General features: G+C 39.3%; 1 protein-coding gene across 4 annotated transcripts in view; it reads right to left on the reverse strand.

Annotated features, from left to right (window-relative positions):
- Positions 1–18,090, reverse strand: part of TTC33 (tetratricopeptide repeat domain 33) — a 97,449-nt gene that overhangs the window by 28,377 nt on the left and 50,982 nt on the right. For all 4 annotated transcript variants that reach the window (XM_039545707.1, XM_039545709.1, XM_039545711.1 and 1 more), the window contains one exon: positions 15,805–15,886. In XM_039545707.1, coding sequence (XP_039401641.1) covers positions 15,805–15,886 — 82 coding nt within the window. The remainder of the gene's footprint in view (positions 1–15,804; positions 15,887–18,090) is intronic.

Consider the following 18,090-nt stretch of genomic DNA (forward strand, 5'->3'; position numbering starts at 1 on the left):
AACCCACCTGTGGATACTCACTCCAGAATAAGAGGGCCTTTTTCCAAGTTAGTTTATTCACTTCCAAAGTGGATTACTTTAGACTGTAGTCTCTTTTAGGCAGGGACCGTGTCTTGCTGTTAGTTGTACTGTACCAAGCACAATGGGGCCCTTAACCCTGATTGGGCCCTTTGGGAACTATCACAGCACAAATACAAACAAGTTGAAATAATCATCACCACCAGTTAAAAAGCTTCTGCAGATTTCACATTATGCTTTCAGTGATACCTGTGCTACCCCTATGTGTGTCCGTGTTATGTCCTCATAGACACTGGTATAGCCTTTGGCAAATGGAAAAGAAATTAATCTTTCATACTTCTACCAGTCACTTGAAACTAGGGGAAACAATTATCAGGAACAAACCAGGGCTTTTAAAAAAACAACCACAAACTGGAATAAATTGGATTATGCAGTTTTAGTATGTCTCTTTGAAATCCCGTTTACGCTAAAGAAAAATTGGTTCCATTACACCTTCTTTCAACGGGCATTGTGGGTTGAAAAGTAGTAGTTTTAAATGGTTGGACATTGAATAATTTTATTTTAAAAAATTACTAAAAAATATTTAAGAGAGACAAAGTAGGTGAGGTGATATCTTTTATGGGATCAACATCTGTTGGTGGAAGGTACAAGCTTTTGAGATACACAAAGCTCTTCTTCAGGTCTGGGGAAGAAAGCAGTGTCTCTGAGCTAAACACAAGTTGGGACAGATTGTTAAGCAGCATTAGTATAACATGCTGGATGTGGTCACTTGAAATGAAGTAGGCAATTGGGGGTTAGATTGTTATCTACAACACTGCAAATAACAGGCAAAACAAGAAATGGTAGGCCAGATTTCACTGTTTCTCTTACTGCCAACACAGGGGTGTGGCTCCTACTATTTAGTTATAAGAACGGCCATACTGGGTCAGACCAAAGGTCCATCTAGCTCAGTATTCTGTCTTCCGACAGTGGCCAATGACAGGTTTCCTAGAGGGAATGAACAGAACATGTAATCATCAAGTGATTCATCCCCTGTCACCCATTCCCAGCTTCTGGCAAACAGAGGCTAGGGACACCATCCCTGCCCATCCTGGATGATAGCCATTGATGGACCTATCCTCCATGAATGTATCTAGTTCTTTATTGAACCCTGTTAGTCTTGGCCTTCACAACATCTTCTGGCAAGGAGTTCCACAGGTTAACTGTGCGTTGTGTGAAAAAAATACTTCCTCTTGTTTGTTTTAAATCTGTTGCCTATTAATTTCATATGGGGAGCCCTAGTTCTTGTGTTATGAGAAGGAGTAAATAACACTTCCTTATTTATTTTCTCCACATCAGTCATGATTTTAGAGACTTCTATCATATTCCCTCTTAGTCATTTCTTTTCCAAGCTGAAAAGTCCCAATCCTATTAATCTCTCCTCATATGGCAGTTGTTCCATACCCCTATTAATTTTTGTTGCCTTTTTCTGAACCTTTTCCAATTCCCATACATCTTTTTTGCGATGGGGTGACCACATCTGCACGCAGTATTCAGAATGTGAGAAGTTAGATATAGGTGTTGTTGCACATACCTTAGGGGACACCATGATCAAGACCAAGCAAAAATGATGAAAATTATTAACCATGGCTATTTTATCATTAAAGAAAGGAAAACGTTAAACAAAACAGAACAAATGATCAAACACAAATGATAAACTGGTTACTTCCATTACAATCTCTTCTGTATGCCTCTCTGTGGAGACCTATTAACAGAGATTATACCCTTGAGAGTGAACCGCTTCTGGGGGCTGCTTTTATCTTAGTAAACAAAAGTATATTATTTCACAAAATTATTGTGAATTCAGTTTTAGCACCTTATAGGTAAAAGGTAATAATTGGAGATATACCAATCTCCTAGAACTGGAAGGGACCTCGAAAGGTCATCGAGTCCAGCCCCCTGCCTTCACTAGCAGGACCAATTTTTGCCAGATCCCTAAGTGGCCTCCTCAAGGATTGAACTCACAACCTTGGGTTTAGCAGGCCAATGCTCAAACCACTGAGCTATCCCTCCCCCTAATTATCTAATTATTAGATAATTAAAACCGTTTATGTATGTCCAAGATAATTTAAGGAGCAGTGAAGCCTATCTAGTTATTAATAATAACCTAATCAATTCATAGCTGGGCAAAATAAGAATCTTAACTAAATCCTATGAAATCAAAGATATTTAAATTAGTTACTTAGAAGCAGCTGTGTTAAAACAGGCTAATTATGAATATTAAGAATCCTAAATCCAATTATATCCCACTATTTCTCTATTTAGCATTATTTAGCCCTGTCTCCTCTCCAGGAATACATGGCCTATCCACATGGTGATTAACGGGGCAAATTGTTAGTCTTTTAAGTTACAGTATTTCAATATTCCAACAAAATCATTACAAGAGTTTTAATTCTAATCCTTTGGTGGCGTTTTAGTTAGCTCCCTCTCACCAATCCATGCAGAAGTCTTGGGGAGGTTTTCCTTAGGTTAGTTTCTTCTTGAGTCTTCTCAGTTTTTCTTATTTGTCTGTTGCAGCTTGCTTATGGAGTGCTGCACTGTGTTTGAGCGCTGTACTGTGTTTGAGCAGGGCAGCCAAGGATGTGTGAAGTCTGCTCACTTCAGAGTTTTTATATCCTTCTTTCTATTTTCATGAAATGATAGGAAAATGCACCCCTCTGAGGGCTGTTTAGATTCAAAGCTGGCGGCTGTCACCCTTTCATTGGCTTCATGCCCTTGGGGTTGAGTTAGGTGACACTTTCAGCTTCTGAATAAGCAGTCTGTTTAATGCATATGAAATATTTCATTAGTTGCCTTTGCTCTTCTTGTGGTAGGAAAGATTCAGATAAATTTTCAAGTTAGTTTTAACTCTTTTTATTTAGTCCAGTTTATGAGATAGTCTCTCGATTTTATTAGAGTCTGTCAGGAAATGAAATTCTGTTTTCAAAAATTCTGAACACTTCTGTTCTTTATACAAAAGTTTTTAGTTATCAAAAGATTTTTTAAATTAAATAACTTGAAAACTCTTTAGCTTAAATATAATTAAAAGTTATTGACTTTGGAGATATGATTCTTGTCTTCCAGAGTTGGTTGATGGTTTGCTTGTGCACTGCCAGTAATTAGCTAATTCTCCATGAATATAAATATTCTATACTTAAATGGCTTCTTACATTAGTCAAGCAACGTGACTAGATTCCATGTTGGCATATAAAGCATTTTACCATTTATATAGCAATGACATTAGCCAGCATATTTAGCCGACATATTTGCAAGTATGCACTTTGCAAAAGGTGTTTGTCATGCCAACATTTAAGAAATAAACAAAAGTTTAAAACTTCTCCTACTACACATATGTTTTTCTCTTAAATTTTTAAGAACACAAGCAGGTTTGCTTGCAAGAAGGTAGGGGTTGGTAGAGCCAACTTTACTTAGATGTATTGCTCTGATAATATACCCTACATTCCTTTTTACGATTAGGCCTCTACTTAAAACATTAATGTTTTATGTGGTCTGTCTTCTTGAGGCTTATTTGTCCTTGGGAGATAGAAGCAGAAACCTGAAATTTCTTGGATTAACTTTAACATAATTAGATCAATATATGTATTGTTATATTTCCAAGCATCCTGACTATGACATTCTTGTAGCTGTATCTTAAGGTTTAGTAAAGGTGCAAACAAGTTTGTAATGACTTAAAATATATTCAATTATAATACACCTCTACCGCGATATAATGCGACCCGATATAACATGAATTCGGATATACACGGTAAAGCAGTGCTCCGGGGGAGGCAGGGCTGCGCACTCCGGTGGATCAAAGCAAGTTCGATATAACGCGGTTTCACTTATAACGCAGTAAGATTTTTTTACATCGAGGTAGAGGTGTACTTTTATATCGAGGTAGAGGTGTACTTTTATTAATATCATTTTGCATCAATACTGAGGTCTCTTCCTGTATAAGGATGTGCTCCCCACACTCACTCTGAAGGGGTTAACATAGGCCAGATGGGCCAATTAACCTATTAGGCTGAAAGGGGGATATTTAGGTGGACAAGAGAGCCCTAATTAAGGGAAGCTCACTTGTGCAGGAACAGTGGGCTTCTATAAGATCAGGGACTTGGTAGCAGAAAGAGGGTTACAGGGAAAAGGCCTACAGTCACTCACCCCAGAATGAGAGAAGAGATTTAGACCCAAAAGGAAGGCTTTGTCTAGCAGACACAGAAGAAAGGGGTTTGGCTAGAAGGGTGGAGAATGCAACCATGGGATATAGGCAAGGTAGGAAGTAGTCCAGGGGAGTGGCAGGAAGGTTAGTGGTTGCTCAGACCTTTGCTGCTGGAGATAGGGATCTGGACTGGAACCCAGAGTAGAGGGTGGACTTGGGTTCCCCTATCACTGAGTGGGTGGCGCAGTCTGTGCAGTGAACTTGAAGCCCATCCAAGTCCGTTTGGTCTAGACACTGAGGGAATGGCCCAGCCAGGGCAATGGAGTTAAGGACTGCCTGGAACAGTGTGGAAGACTGTGATAATATGCTGCAAGGGGAGGACTCTTGTGACTTGGCTGGAGGGCTAAGCCATGAAGATGAGGTGCTGCAGCTCCTGAGGAGTAAGAGGGGGCTGCAGAGTGACAGAATGAAATAATTGGCCAAGGAACCACAAGAAGAGGGAGTCAGCCTGAAAGAGCTAATCCCTGCAGCAGCCGGGAGGAGGCTTCCCTAGCGGTGAGTAGAGGCCTCCCGTGACATTTCCGCATAGTATTTTCACAGATCTGTATTTCTACAGACAAATGTCCATGATGCTTTACAAAGGGAGTACACCTCTACCCCAATATAACACAACCCGATATAACATGAATTCAGATATAACAAAGTAAAGCAGTGGTGGGGGCGGGGGGGTGGCGCTGCGCACTCCAGCAGATCAAAGCAAGTTCGATATAACGCAGTTTCACCTATAATGAGGTAAGATTTTTTGGCTCCCGAGGACAGCGTTATATCGGGGTAGAGGTGTATATGCCATTAAAAGCTACCTCTAAAACCCTCATTAGAGGATTTTTTATGAATTTAGTCTTTAATCTCTAACAGTTAGGTCCAGTTAGTTTTTCGGCAAGGATATACATCTAAGCTTCCAAATATCCCCCAGTAAAGTCACACAAATATCCAAATTTCTCTGTGTTCCACCTCATCCCACAATGAATGCCACTCTGCATCACACTTCTCTACTGATCCAACAGACCCTACCAATAATGAGAACTTTCTTACTAATCACAGACTTATTTTTAAATCCTCCATGCTACCATTCTGTGCTCAAGGCAAAATGTCTGAAAAATTCCCAAGTATGATTCAAATTGCCTACACTAACTCATATAGTTTTCTCTAAGGATTTTCTACCATAGATATCCAAGTTTCTAGCTCTTTTCTGACACGCTTTTCCTGAAAAATTCATTTTACATGCTGGTTCCTACCTCTCTCTCAAATTTCCTTTGGAAGGTAGAAGAAATCTGCCTTTCCTAGTCAGTCAAGCTTTCATCATACTGATTTTGTAATCTGACTGCAGGTTTGATTCATTTCCCAGTTATAATTAAAACACTTCATTAGTACAAGTTCTTAAATCTATTTAAATAATTAAATAAAATTTTAAAGGTTTAAAAGTAAAGTTCTATAAAATGGAGTAGAAATTTCAGTGTCTGAGGACCCCTTGTCTAAACAAACATTTCTGTCTTGTCATTTTAAATACTGTAGAGAATTACATGATCTCTTTTGATCCAGTAGATGGCTCCTCAGAAGTACAATGGACTTTGTACCATTTCATGCATTAAATTAATGAAGATTCATAGAACTAAGGTGCACTGAAGTTTAATGGTTCTAATTTAAAAGAAGTTTTAAGTATGGCAAATGATTGGAATTACAAAACTATGATAAAAATTAATTAAAACACGTAATATTCATCAAGAGGTTGGCTGTACAATCAAATCTAAGAAGTATTATGACTGGTTACTTCTTACTCACATTACTTGGGAATTACTTAAGCCTTACATTCTCGTGACTTTGACTGAATAAAACCTCTGCTTTAGATGAGCTCTGTGTATTGTTATGATTGGATCACTTTAGTGCATGTGGGCACATGCCAAGTCTAGTGAAATTGATCTGATTCCTTGTTCCATAAAGTCGGTTTCAAAGTGCTGATGAATAAAATTCTTCATAATTGTACTCAGCAGTTTTTAGCAGACTCGCATTGTAATAGCTAATTATTGTCCCACAAGGCTTTGACCTATCTGCTACTTCTGTCATCTAGTTTTCTGCAATTAACCTAAATTCTTTCGATGCTAAACCTTTACCATTATGTTCCAGTTTTAAAAGTGATCTTTAAAAATGTCTTTGACGTCTATATTTTTCTACTTTAATATGGCCTTTACAGGTCAAAATAAATACTTATAGATAAAAATTTGTATTTATTCTGTTTCCTTCACTAGGTGTAATGTTTAAGGTGTTATTAGACCATTATAACATTTCATTAATACACAGATTTATAAAAAATTGAAAACCACCTATTATGAGAGCATTTAGAATGCGGAACACAGAGTCAATATCATATATACATTAATAATACCCACTAAGACTCCAAAAGGAATATAGTAATTGACATACTAGATCTCAAAGAGTTCATGTAAACCAGTATCCTGGCTCTAACAATGGCCAGTTCCACATGCTGTCAGAGAAAGAATTCCACAATAGGCAGCTGTGGGATATCTGCCCACCACACCCCACATTAGATCTCATCTAAATGCTCAAAAGAGGCTGATTTAAACTCTGAAGCATAAAGTTTAATATCCCTTCCTAACTCCATATATTCTTGTTATCCATTTATCCAAATAAATGTATAATCCCTTTCTGAATCTTATTAAATTTTTGGCCTTAATGACTTCCTATGGCAATGAGTTCCAAAGATTAAATGTGTTTTGTATGAAAAAAAAATATCCTTTTACTAACTTCGAATCTTCTACCTTTTAAAAGGAGCAATGAGCTAAGGGCAGGTAGAGTGCTCTGTCTGCATGGAACTGCACTGATGGCAAGGGATTCTTTATCAGGTACAAGTATCTTCCCCTGCAGCGCTAACTGAAAATCAGGGTCTAAATGCATGAAATAATTGTTCCATGTCTGTTCTTTCTAATTTCTAATTCAAAGCAGCAATAAAACAACCCAACCAGTGCCTACGTCGTTGTACTATCACTAAACTTTAAATTACATAATACATGAAGATCCTTGTACTACACTTTGAACGTATAAAGTACTATCTAAATATTATTATTATTCCATTGGGCCCTAGTTCAATGATAGGTAAATATATTTAAAATGAACTTAATATATAAGGGGTCCTTAAAAAAAATTATTGCAAAACCTTGGAACAAGGTTGTTTGCATAGATTTCTCCACACCACTTGGAACTTTTTCCCAGTGGGCCATGTGAGTGATTAAAAGATGGCACAGAAACAATGGTGCAAGCTCTCTCAAATCTGTAAAATTAAACCTTTCCTTGTACATTTTGCATTGTAATTTCAAAGTAGGGCATCATATGTTTACTTACAAAATTTTCTATGTCCTATCTGTATGTGATTCTGTATGGGCCAATGAGTAACTGAGAGCAATGCAAAGATTCTCAGTGACTTATGTGGGCTTTGAATCAAGCCCTAGTTAAGCAATTACACACATCCCAGATGGGTTTCTCTAAGCACATACTGTATGCCCTTCACTGACAATTAGGGCATTTAAACCTCATTTTGTCTCTTCAAAAAGTCTTAAAATATATTTGTCCAGTAAAATAAAACATATGTTAATGAAAATATGGATAGATGACTGTTCAGTTACTTTCTGTAAATATTTATGGATTCCTACTGTCTTTAGACAGCATATTTATTTAAACTGTTTATTAAACAACAAAGAAATCTGTACACTTACAATACATTACTTTGCTGCTGACTACGTAAATTGGGAAGCTGCTACATATTAGCATAAAATTTTCTTAACAAACCTAACTAATTACGAGGACTACAGATATGCAAAGATTTACGTAAGTGGTTTCTTTCTGTGTTAATCCTGAGAACATACCTAACAGCTATTATTCTTCATGCCTGAAAAGAAAAGATTTGCAAGTGATTCTAAAGAATCCTTGTATCTAATCTCAAGAAATTCTAAATAGGATACACATTCTGTAGTGTAAAAGCAAAAAAGAATCCTGTGGCACCTTATAGACTAACAGACGTTTTGCAGCATGAGCTTTCGTGGGTGAATACCCACTTCTTCTTGCATCCGAAGAAGTGGGTATTCACCCACGAAAGCTCATGCTGCAAAACGTCTGTTAGTCTATAAGGTGCCACAGGATTCTTTTTTGCTTTTACAGATCCAGACTAACACGGCTACCCCTCTGATACTTGACATTCTGTAGTGTGTTACTTGTACAATGAGATAGGCAGATGTTTTCCCAAAACTTCAACAATTTTTCTGACAAATTGATCCTTTGCTCAGTGAATGCATTATTGTTCCTCTAAATCTGCAGTTAAAAAATTAATTGTCTGATTTAGCTGCATAACAGCTTTATTATTTCTGTTGGTATGATGGGTTGGAACAAATTACCCAAGTGTATGAAAATACTGTTTAAATATTAACAGTAATATTTTTGGAATGAATTACACGTTCCAATTTTGGCATAAACAAGATTTTCACTGCTCAGATTAGTGCCTTTAAAAGCAGAAAGGGCATCAAATTACACAAAGTTATGCTTACTGGAAGTTAGTTAACACAAGTCATACCGTAAATGACATCTGTACTAGCCATTTGCTTGCATTAGAAGAATGCTGCCAACTTAGTTAAGGCCCAACATTTAGGTTTGTTTTTTAAAAAGGTTTTAGAAAACTGCACAGATAAATTATTTCTTTACAATTTTTAAAAATATTTTTGTATTTGAACATTCTCCTGCAGTGTTCTGAATGTGATCACAACAGTAGTATGCATTGCAAGAGGATCAGAAAGTAAACCTAACTAGGAGCACCACAATGAAATTGAACAATTGTGTTACAATTGTCCAAGTAAATGTGAAAAGCAGGAAGGATACAAAATAAATGGTGAAAACTAAATGTTATTTAAAAAAATTCTTTCAATTTTCAATCTTCTCCAGTGGTATTAAAAAGATAGGCAAGGACACTTTACAAACACATATATTAATCTTGCCAGTATCTTTTTAAATACAAACTATGATTCCAGCTCTGTAAGTATTCCATGCAGATGGATGCCTTTGTCAGACAACACAGACTTAAGTCCCAGCAACATGCAGATGACACACAGCTCTATCCATCATCACCACATATGACACACCAGTACTATCAAGATGGTCCAGTGTTTGAATGAGACCAGCTCTTGGATGAAGAACAGCTGGCTAAAATTGAACCTGAGCAAGGCAGAGGTAATGCTGGTGGGCAGAAGAAAGTATTTTGAAGAGCTTGCCTCCACAGTGCTGTCTCCGCTGGATAAAGATTCACAACTGGTCAATTCAGTCTATAGTCTAGGAGTAATCTGGGATTCCTCACTGCCGCTGAGCTTTCCTCACACAGCAGCATCCGCAAGTAATGCCTTCTACCATATCTGCTTGACTAGGAAACATCCTGCCAGACGAAGACCTGGCCTCAGTTACTCATGCTTTTGTTACCTCTCGGCTGGACTATAGCCATATAATATAACTGGGCATGAAGCTTTTTTGCACTTAGGAAATCCCAACTACCACAGAATGCCACAGCATATCTCCTCAGTAACACAGGCCACTGGGAACACATCAAACCTGTCCTCCACTTTCTACACTGGCTTACCATAAATCTAGAATGAACTTCAAGTTCTTGGTCCTTAGCTTCAAGATGCTCCATGGCCTGAGCCCAGGGTAGCTAAAAGATCATCTAAAGCTCTAAGACAAAGCTGGTGGTTGACAACTGCATTCCTCTGGAACAAGGGAACTCTCAACAATAAGCATAAAGTCTTTGAAGGAGATAGAACTTTGTTCAGGGTTGTGCTGAGACTATGGAATGAACTTCCCCAGAAACTAAGGACTGTTACAAACCATACTGCTTTCTGCTCCAAGGGTAAAATGCATTTCTTTGACCGTACCCTTCTTCTAATATAAAAAAATAGAAGCAAGTACATTTATATTTTAAAAAAACAAGAGAGAGATACTACCAAAACAAGACACTCTGCTGGACATGCTTCCCCTTCTGTGGAGATGAGAGAACAAACAACATATGACAGATGTATAGTCACATTCCTTAATGCACCACTGAAAGGTGCTCAGATACTACTGTGATGAGTGTGGTATAAAATATATAAAGATTAGTATAGAAAAAAAGCCCTGCTGATGGGCCTGCACAATTACATCATTAACTGAGTAATAAACATAGATTAATAAATTCTAAGGCCTGAAGGGACCTCTGTGTTCACTAGTCTAAACTCTTTATACACAGGCCACAGAATTTCCCCAAAATAATTCCTAGAGCAGTGTTTCTCAAACTGGGGTCCGCGGACTCTGGAGTGGCCGGGTGTGCCGAACTAGATTCCCTTGCCTGAGGACCCTTGGGCCTTTTTGCCTGGTGCTGGGGACCTGTGCCTTCTTCTTAGGCACCAGAGATGTGGAGCGGTAGTGGGTGGAGCCCGGTGCTGGGGGTGCACTACGCACTGATGTCAAGGTGCTCGCTGATTCTTGGTGGGAAGGCTCAGATGCCAGGCGAAGGGCTGACTCCAATAGGAAAGCTTGGAGATGGATATCCCACTCCTTCTGAGTTCTCCTTTACGTGCGACTCGCCCAAGCACTTGAGACAGAAAAGAGAGAGAAAAGCGGCCACATTGGGGAAGCAGCCACAGCTAGGACCACGCCCCAATCAGGCCACAGCTGGCCCTATAAAAGGGCTGTGAACCAGGGGCTGAGGCAGTCTCTCTCTTGCTCTGGAGAGAGAAGGACCTGGCTGCCTGGGAGCTCAGGGTACAGGGAATGGAACGGGGCTAGGGAAAGGCAAGGGGTGCACCAGCCTGGTAAATCCCCAGGCCGTGGGCCTGGCTAAAAGGCCAAAACAGGTACTGGGGTTGCAGAGGCAGCAGCCCAGAGATAGGCAGAGGCAGCTGGTTCAACCTCCTTGCCAATGATGAGTGGCCATGACAGACTGCAATCTGCCCCAGTGAATGGGGGCTAGATGGTGACTGGCAGTAGCCACTGAGGCAAAGTGGGTGAGAGGGTTGGGGGTTCCCCTGGGAGGGGAGACCCAGAGTGTGGTGGGGTACTTCTGGGGCAGAACCTCAAAGTAAGGGGCCCCGGGACTGGGAGGGACATGGGGGGGGGGGGGGTTGAGGCAAGCGAGACATTGGCCAGCAGAGGACGCTCTGAGTACTGGATGAGCTAATTCCCAAGACGACCAGCAGGAGGCGCTGCGCCAGTGAGTCTTCACTTTGCTACAATAACCTCACAAATTGTACACAGTATAAACTGATGCAGTATTGTCTTTATAATTCTTTCGGTCTGGTATACACCTAAAACTTAGGTTTACCAAGCTACTTTGCTCAAGGCTGTGAAAAAAATCACATCCTGTGCAATGTTGTCTTCCACTGGAGACGCAGTTAGGTCGACAGAAGAATTCTTCCATCGACCTAGCCACGACCTCTTTAGGGGGTACATTTACCACAGCAACAGAAAATCCTTCTATCAGTATAGTAAGTGTCTACACTAAAGTGCTACACTGGCGTAGCTGCAGCTGTGACGCTGTAGCATCTGTAGTGTAGCCATATCCTCAGACAGACAGACTACTCCAAGAAGCAGCAGATTAAAGTAACCAGACTTTGGTTATTTTCTCTGAAGCTATTTAGAACTTTTTAATAGCAATGAAAATGTCACAAATCATTTAGTTTCCTGCTGCTGCCATTACTTGGAAAAGCTGAGAGCAGCAGCACAGAGAGGAGGAGGAGGAGGACCTAACTAGGGTTACCTTATTTCAGGTTCTCAAAAAGAGGACATTGGGGGGAGCAGCAGGGGTACCTGCAGCAGGGGTGCTCACTGGAGGTGGGGGACAGTGTTGCTCTCTGTCACAGTCTCGAGGCAGCGACAGCCATCAGTCAGCGAATCCCTGTAGGACCCCCTCCCCAGGGCCGGGAGCCAGGGCCTGGGTGGGAGAGATCCGGCAGCTCTGGCTGCAGAGAAATGGACCAATCAGCTTCAGATGTAGGGCAAGGCCCAATCAGGAAGCAGATCAATGGAGGCTCTTTCTGAGCTGCGGTGTCTGCTCTGCAAAAATTGGGACATTTCCCTATTTGAAAAATCCACCTGGACAGAGGCTCAAAAAAGAGGCAATGTCCGGGAAAACCCAGAAGTATGGTAACCCTACCTAAAACACAGAGAGTAGGGAAATCCATAGAGTTGAGGTGAAGTGCTTCTCTTCAGCACCCAGGAAGTTCTGGGAGTGAGGAGAAGACATAAAATGCCTTCTCTTTTCCAGCAATGAGAGGGGGCAGAGCTTCAAACCTATAAAACATCTAAAAGCCAGAGGCTGATATGCCACGGCCAGACACAGAGGGGATCCCACTTCTTGATCTCTTTTATTCAAGAAATTGCTCAGCCTGCATTCATGTCCCTAACAAAAACCTAAGCAGTTTTCATATCTTAAGCCATTTGCTTTACTTGAAGAACTAAGGGGCACATTTTCAAAGGTATTTAGGTGCCTAAAAATGCAGACAGGCACTTAGTGGCATTTACAAAAGCACCTAAACCAGTTGGACACCTAACTCCTATTAAAGTCAATTGGAGTTAGGACTCTCACTCACTTAGGTGCTTTTATAAATCCCCATAGGTGCCTATCTGTATTTTTAGGTGCATATATACCTTTGTAAACCTGGCGCTAAGTATATCTGATGGTATGGTAGGTGGCCCTTCTTGCTTCCTACAGGCTTTGAATAATGCAAAGAGTTAAGTGGCATTTCAGAGAGGCAATTTGTTGTATAAAATCAAGAGGAAAATAATTGACTATGAACTGTAGGCTGATGTGAAAGGAAAAATGAATGTCCACTTCTTTGATCCATTAATGTAAAACAAATTATGAGTGTGTTTCATTAGAAACATTCAGTGGTTTCAAAAGGAAACTATTAATGGATCCTTATGTCTACTCCCCTGAAATAAAAGGACCATTTCTAATTAATCTAGGGGCCTACTCCTTTGTTTCAATAGAGCCTTTCTAATGTAACATGTAATGTGCATAGAGATGTGAGCCAAATAATTCAGTATATTTGATATGTTACCCACGGGAATTCATGAAGAAAAATTACAAAAGCTGTAAAGGATGTGTCTTAAAACTACTAAAGAACATAAATCCACAACTAAAGGAGGACTAAGCCTTCAGTATCTATGCACAATGGGATGCCATCTTGGTGTTATTTCACTACAACTGGCCTCTGTACATTTGATTATTAATAAACTTCCACATTTTTGAGGAGTTGAACATTCTCCAGCCCAGGAAAAACAAAACATGACAACATCCAAATAGGGTGAGAGGGATCATCATCACATCCCCATTCAAATGCTGGGAAAATGTTCAGGTTTTTGTTTTTCTTTAGTTTTGCCTTTATTTACTTTTTTTTATAACATTATAGATTCAAACAGTGAATAAAGTATATTTTCCATAAAATAAACAACAAATAATTTACTATAGCACTAAAATAAACAACAAATAATTTACTATAGCACCATGGGTTTTTTTGTCCTTTTTCTTTTCTGTCCACTAACCTGTTGGTTTTTTTTCTTCCATATTTTTCAATAGCCACATTTTCCTTCAGAGTATTTTTCCCCTTTTAACTGTTCATTCTCTTACTCTTTAATCCTCTCTCTTTTCTGATGTGGACTTTCTTCCTCTTTTACATTCAGTGTTCTCTCTCCTGTCTTCATCTCATTCCACCCGCTGGTGCCCTCCCCTCTCCAATCACCGGCCCTTTGGTTCTTATCCCAATAGGGCACTGTGACAAAACATGATCTATATATGCTTAATTTCTAAAATTGCATTTGAGGATTCATAGAGATGGGAGTGGGGGAGAGGTGGCTTTTGGTCATCATATACTCCCAAACAATAGGGAAATACCTTCTCCTGGAAATCTGAATGGGCAGTAAGAGTCAACAAATACAGCAATTCCAACATAATACCAGAACTATTCACCTTTGGTTACTGGTGCCTAAATTTTACTAAGGCCTCTGCTAAGAGCAAGTATGCACCCAAAGTACTAATACAACTGGTCTGAGAGAAAGCAGAATGTCTCCCTCGGAAATATACCCCAGGCGCACACAGGCCACTGTGAATGTTAATTGCCTTCTTCTCTGCACACCATTGGAAAGTAGGAATATGTATCTTTTTAAAAGGCCAGGGAGAAAGCCTAAGTGGAGAGAGGAGAACATACTGCTGGTGCCAAACTAGGGAATCAGTCAAATACTAGAGTTTGGTTTCTGTAAACATTTAACATTGTTTCTCCAGGTCCTCCACCTCACCTGCTGGGCTGCAGTCATTTTGTGAAATAGTGAAATACTAGATATATTTGGCATCACAACAGGTATGTTCTACTGTGGTATGCCTTACAACCTAGTTCAAACTGGTGTGTGAATACGTCCTTTATTTAAGGTAGTTGTATGAGACAGTGAAGGAGCCACACCTAAAACTTGGACTAATACAGTCTGCCAGAAACCAGCACCATGTGTGGTTGGGTCAGGAGGCCACTTGGTATTGCAACTAGGTGTGTGTACGGGTGCAGGTGTGTGACTGAACACACAGAAACTAAGAAGAGACAACAACAAAGCAAGAGGCAGAAGCAACAAAACAAGAAAGCCAAGAAGTAGCCTGTGAGCACAGAGTGACGTTGGGAAAAACTAGAGAGCTTTGGGTCTGTTGGCTAAAGCGGTCTCGAGCTATAAACTAAGAAACTGCTCCTTTTGTTCTTAGTCCCTATGGTGTTTGGAGACGCGGGGCTTTGTACATTCCTTGTAAATAAACAAGATTGCATCAAAGAGAATACCAGACTCCATCAATTTCTACTTCTAACTGGGAAGTTGCCATGGCCCCAAAATTTGACTAGCCGCTTGGACAGAAAAGGGACATTACATATCAAGGTTTCAGTGCAGTGTTGGTGGTTGCTGGAGCCTTAACCCACCAAAACAGCCCTGAAACAAAGCCAGGATGGTTGAGACCAATGAATGTATTTGACTAAATGCATTTTTCTCCAAAGTTCGTCTGTGCAGTAAGTGGACACCAAAATATAGGATATGTATTTCACATAGCATATACCCTGTTTGTTTGTTTTTTAGGAGAGGGGTGAGGAAAGAGGTGGCAATAAACTAATTCTTCATAAAATCATATGGATTATTAATGGCAGATTTGGAGATCTTTACCTACCTGGAGTAATGATAATAAATATAATTTTTAAATGTCTCAATTTAAAATTTACATTTAGACACTGGCCAAATTCATACCTGGACAGAGATGTTATCATGGCACGCTTGGCAAGAGTAAAAATACTCTAACCTCTAGAAGATTCCCTGTTATGCTGAAAGAGGAGAGAGGGATCTATCTCTGAACCTATAACAACCAGTATTTCTTAAATTCAGTGGCCCATGTCCAGTTGCACTCTCCTTTTACATACACAAGTGGTGGCAGGGTTTTCGGCATATTCTGTTTAAGACTACAATATAATTTTGGATTTCTAAATTGACAAAGAATTTTCATGAGTTACCTGTGATTTCATCTCATAAAGTGTAGCATCTTCTGGAGTTAACTGAAGTGCTTCATCCCATTTGTGAACAGCTTCCCAGTACCTGTAGTTGTTAAAACAATATTACGTTCTCACTATGTTTATGAATGGTTTAGACTGGGTATTTCAATTCATATCATCCTCATCACCAAGTATTGGAGCATCCTACAAATATTAATGAATTTACTCTCAAAACACCCCACAATATAGGGAACTATTACCTCCGTTTTACAGATGGGAGAACTGAGGCACCGAGAGATTAAGAGGTAGATTTTCAAGTGCTCAGGCCTGATATCTGGAGCCAGATTTTTTACAAGTGCTCTGAATTCAACAGCTTCCACTTATGTCCAGAGTTTCAAAACAGCTCAGCACTCAACATGCTGGGCTCATTTGGAAAAAATTACTACTTATTTTGATGCCTAAAAGATGAGCTCTCTTGAAAATCTGACCCTGATTGTGGGTGCAGGCACTTCTGAAAATCTCAGTGACTTGTCACAGGTTCCAGAGTAAGCCCTTGGCAGAGCTGAGAACTAGAACCAGATCTCCTGAATCTCAGTCCAATTCCATAATTTCAAAACCATCCTTTTTCTCTGTCCCTTGATTTGGGATTAAATAGTAGCTAATCTCTTTTAGAAAAAAAATGCAATCTGCATCAGATAACTCAACATATATTTCTTTTTAAAATTATTTCCAGTCTAAGAGCCTACTGAAATTTGGGCTATCCATTTTATTTTTTCTACTGACACTCAATGTATAATCACTACACTGCATTTACTCATAGTCTATTTTTTTTAAAAGATCATATTAAAAAGTAAATCAAATTATCTTTCTTTAATTTCAAATATAATAGAATATTCTGTGCAAACCGGAGCACTGTCTATGATCTTAAAATTTAAAGATTCAGTTATCAACGTGACTGGGAAAATATTTGACTGCTAGCCATTAAGTTGTCCTCCAATAGGGAACATGGAAAGAAGCAGACTGAAAATGAAAAAGGCTAAGGCTTTATTTTTATTACACAAGTACAACTTAAGTTTAATTGATATATTTAAGATTTTAAACTGATTTAAGTGTGTTTACATTAGGGGTTTCCACCAGTGTAATGAGAGAGAATTTAAATTAATTTCATTACATCAGTGCAATTTTTCTAATTTAGACAAGGCCTGAGATAAATACTAGGAATGCTGTTGGATAGGGCTCCACATATTCTCTAATCCCATGGCTGCAAAATCTACCCCCTCCCACACCCTGAACTCCTCATTCCCAGCCCCACCACACAGCCCTCACCCTGCACCCCAACCCTCTGACCCAACCCCGAGCCCTTCCCACACCCCGAGCCCCTCATCCCCAGCTCTGTTGGGTCGCAGGCATCAACAATTTTCTCCAACTGGGTCCTCAGAAAAAAAGTTTTTAAACTATTGGTATAGACAACTGGTTCATACATGTCCTGATCCACTGCCCACTTAAGTTAATGGGAGTCTTTCCATTGACTTCTATGAGTTTTGATCAGGCCTATACTGTGTAAACTTTAACTGGATGCATCTATTTATTTTAAATATACAGCCAAATTAGCCATGTATACATGCATGCACAGTGCAGCCTACCTTTCTCATGGATCAGTGTTAAAAATATCACATTTTTACACCAATAAACTATTGTGCCTGTTAAATGTAATTTTGAAATGCACATAAAGTGATCAAATCATAATTATTTTTTCCACTGTATTCAAAGGCACTTGTCCTCAAGCAGGGCTTTCTCTCTGATAAATTTCAGCTTTTAACTCAACTGCTTAGGTGCTAGAGTTATTAAAATTAGTCACAAGATATATATACTGCAACTTTTTATATAATATGTATAAAACTGGAAACATTTTACACACACACACACTTTTCATATTCAAAACAGCTTTCAGGTTTTTTAATCCTATCTTTCTTTTTAAAAAAACAAACAACACACCCTGGCAGGGACCAGGTCTGGAAAATTTCAGCCCAATAGATGAAGATTTCAGAACTTTAAGAGTGACTGAAAACAGGTTATAATGGAAACCCCCTGGGCAATCTTAAACTATAACTGTCACTGGTGCTTCAGCTATAATTACCCTTTTAAAAAAGTTTACAGATGAAAATGGCTAACAACTATGTTTAGAATTCAAGTTAAATATAAGCCAAAGGGATGTTTCAATGTGTTTTCACATTTTCTCAAAGTTAAACAACCAACTTAGTGTTTATGACCTCAGTTCATTCTTAGTAGACAAGTGCCCACATTTCA

This window comes from Mauremys reevesii, linkage group 6, assembly GCF_016161935.1.
Source record: "Mauremys reevesii isolate NIE-2019 linkage group 6, ASM1616193v1, whole genome shotgun sequence".
In the NCBI taxonomy this organism is placed as follows: domain Eukaryota; kingdom Metazoa; phylum Chordata; order Testudines; family Geoemydidae; genus Mauremys; species Mauremys reevesii.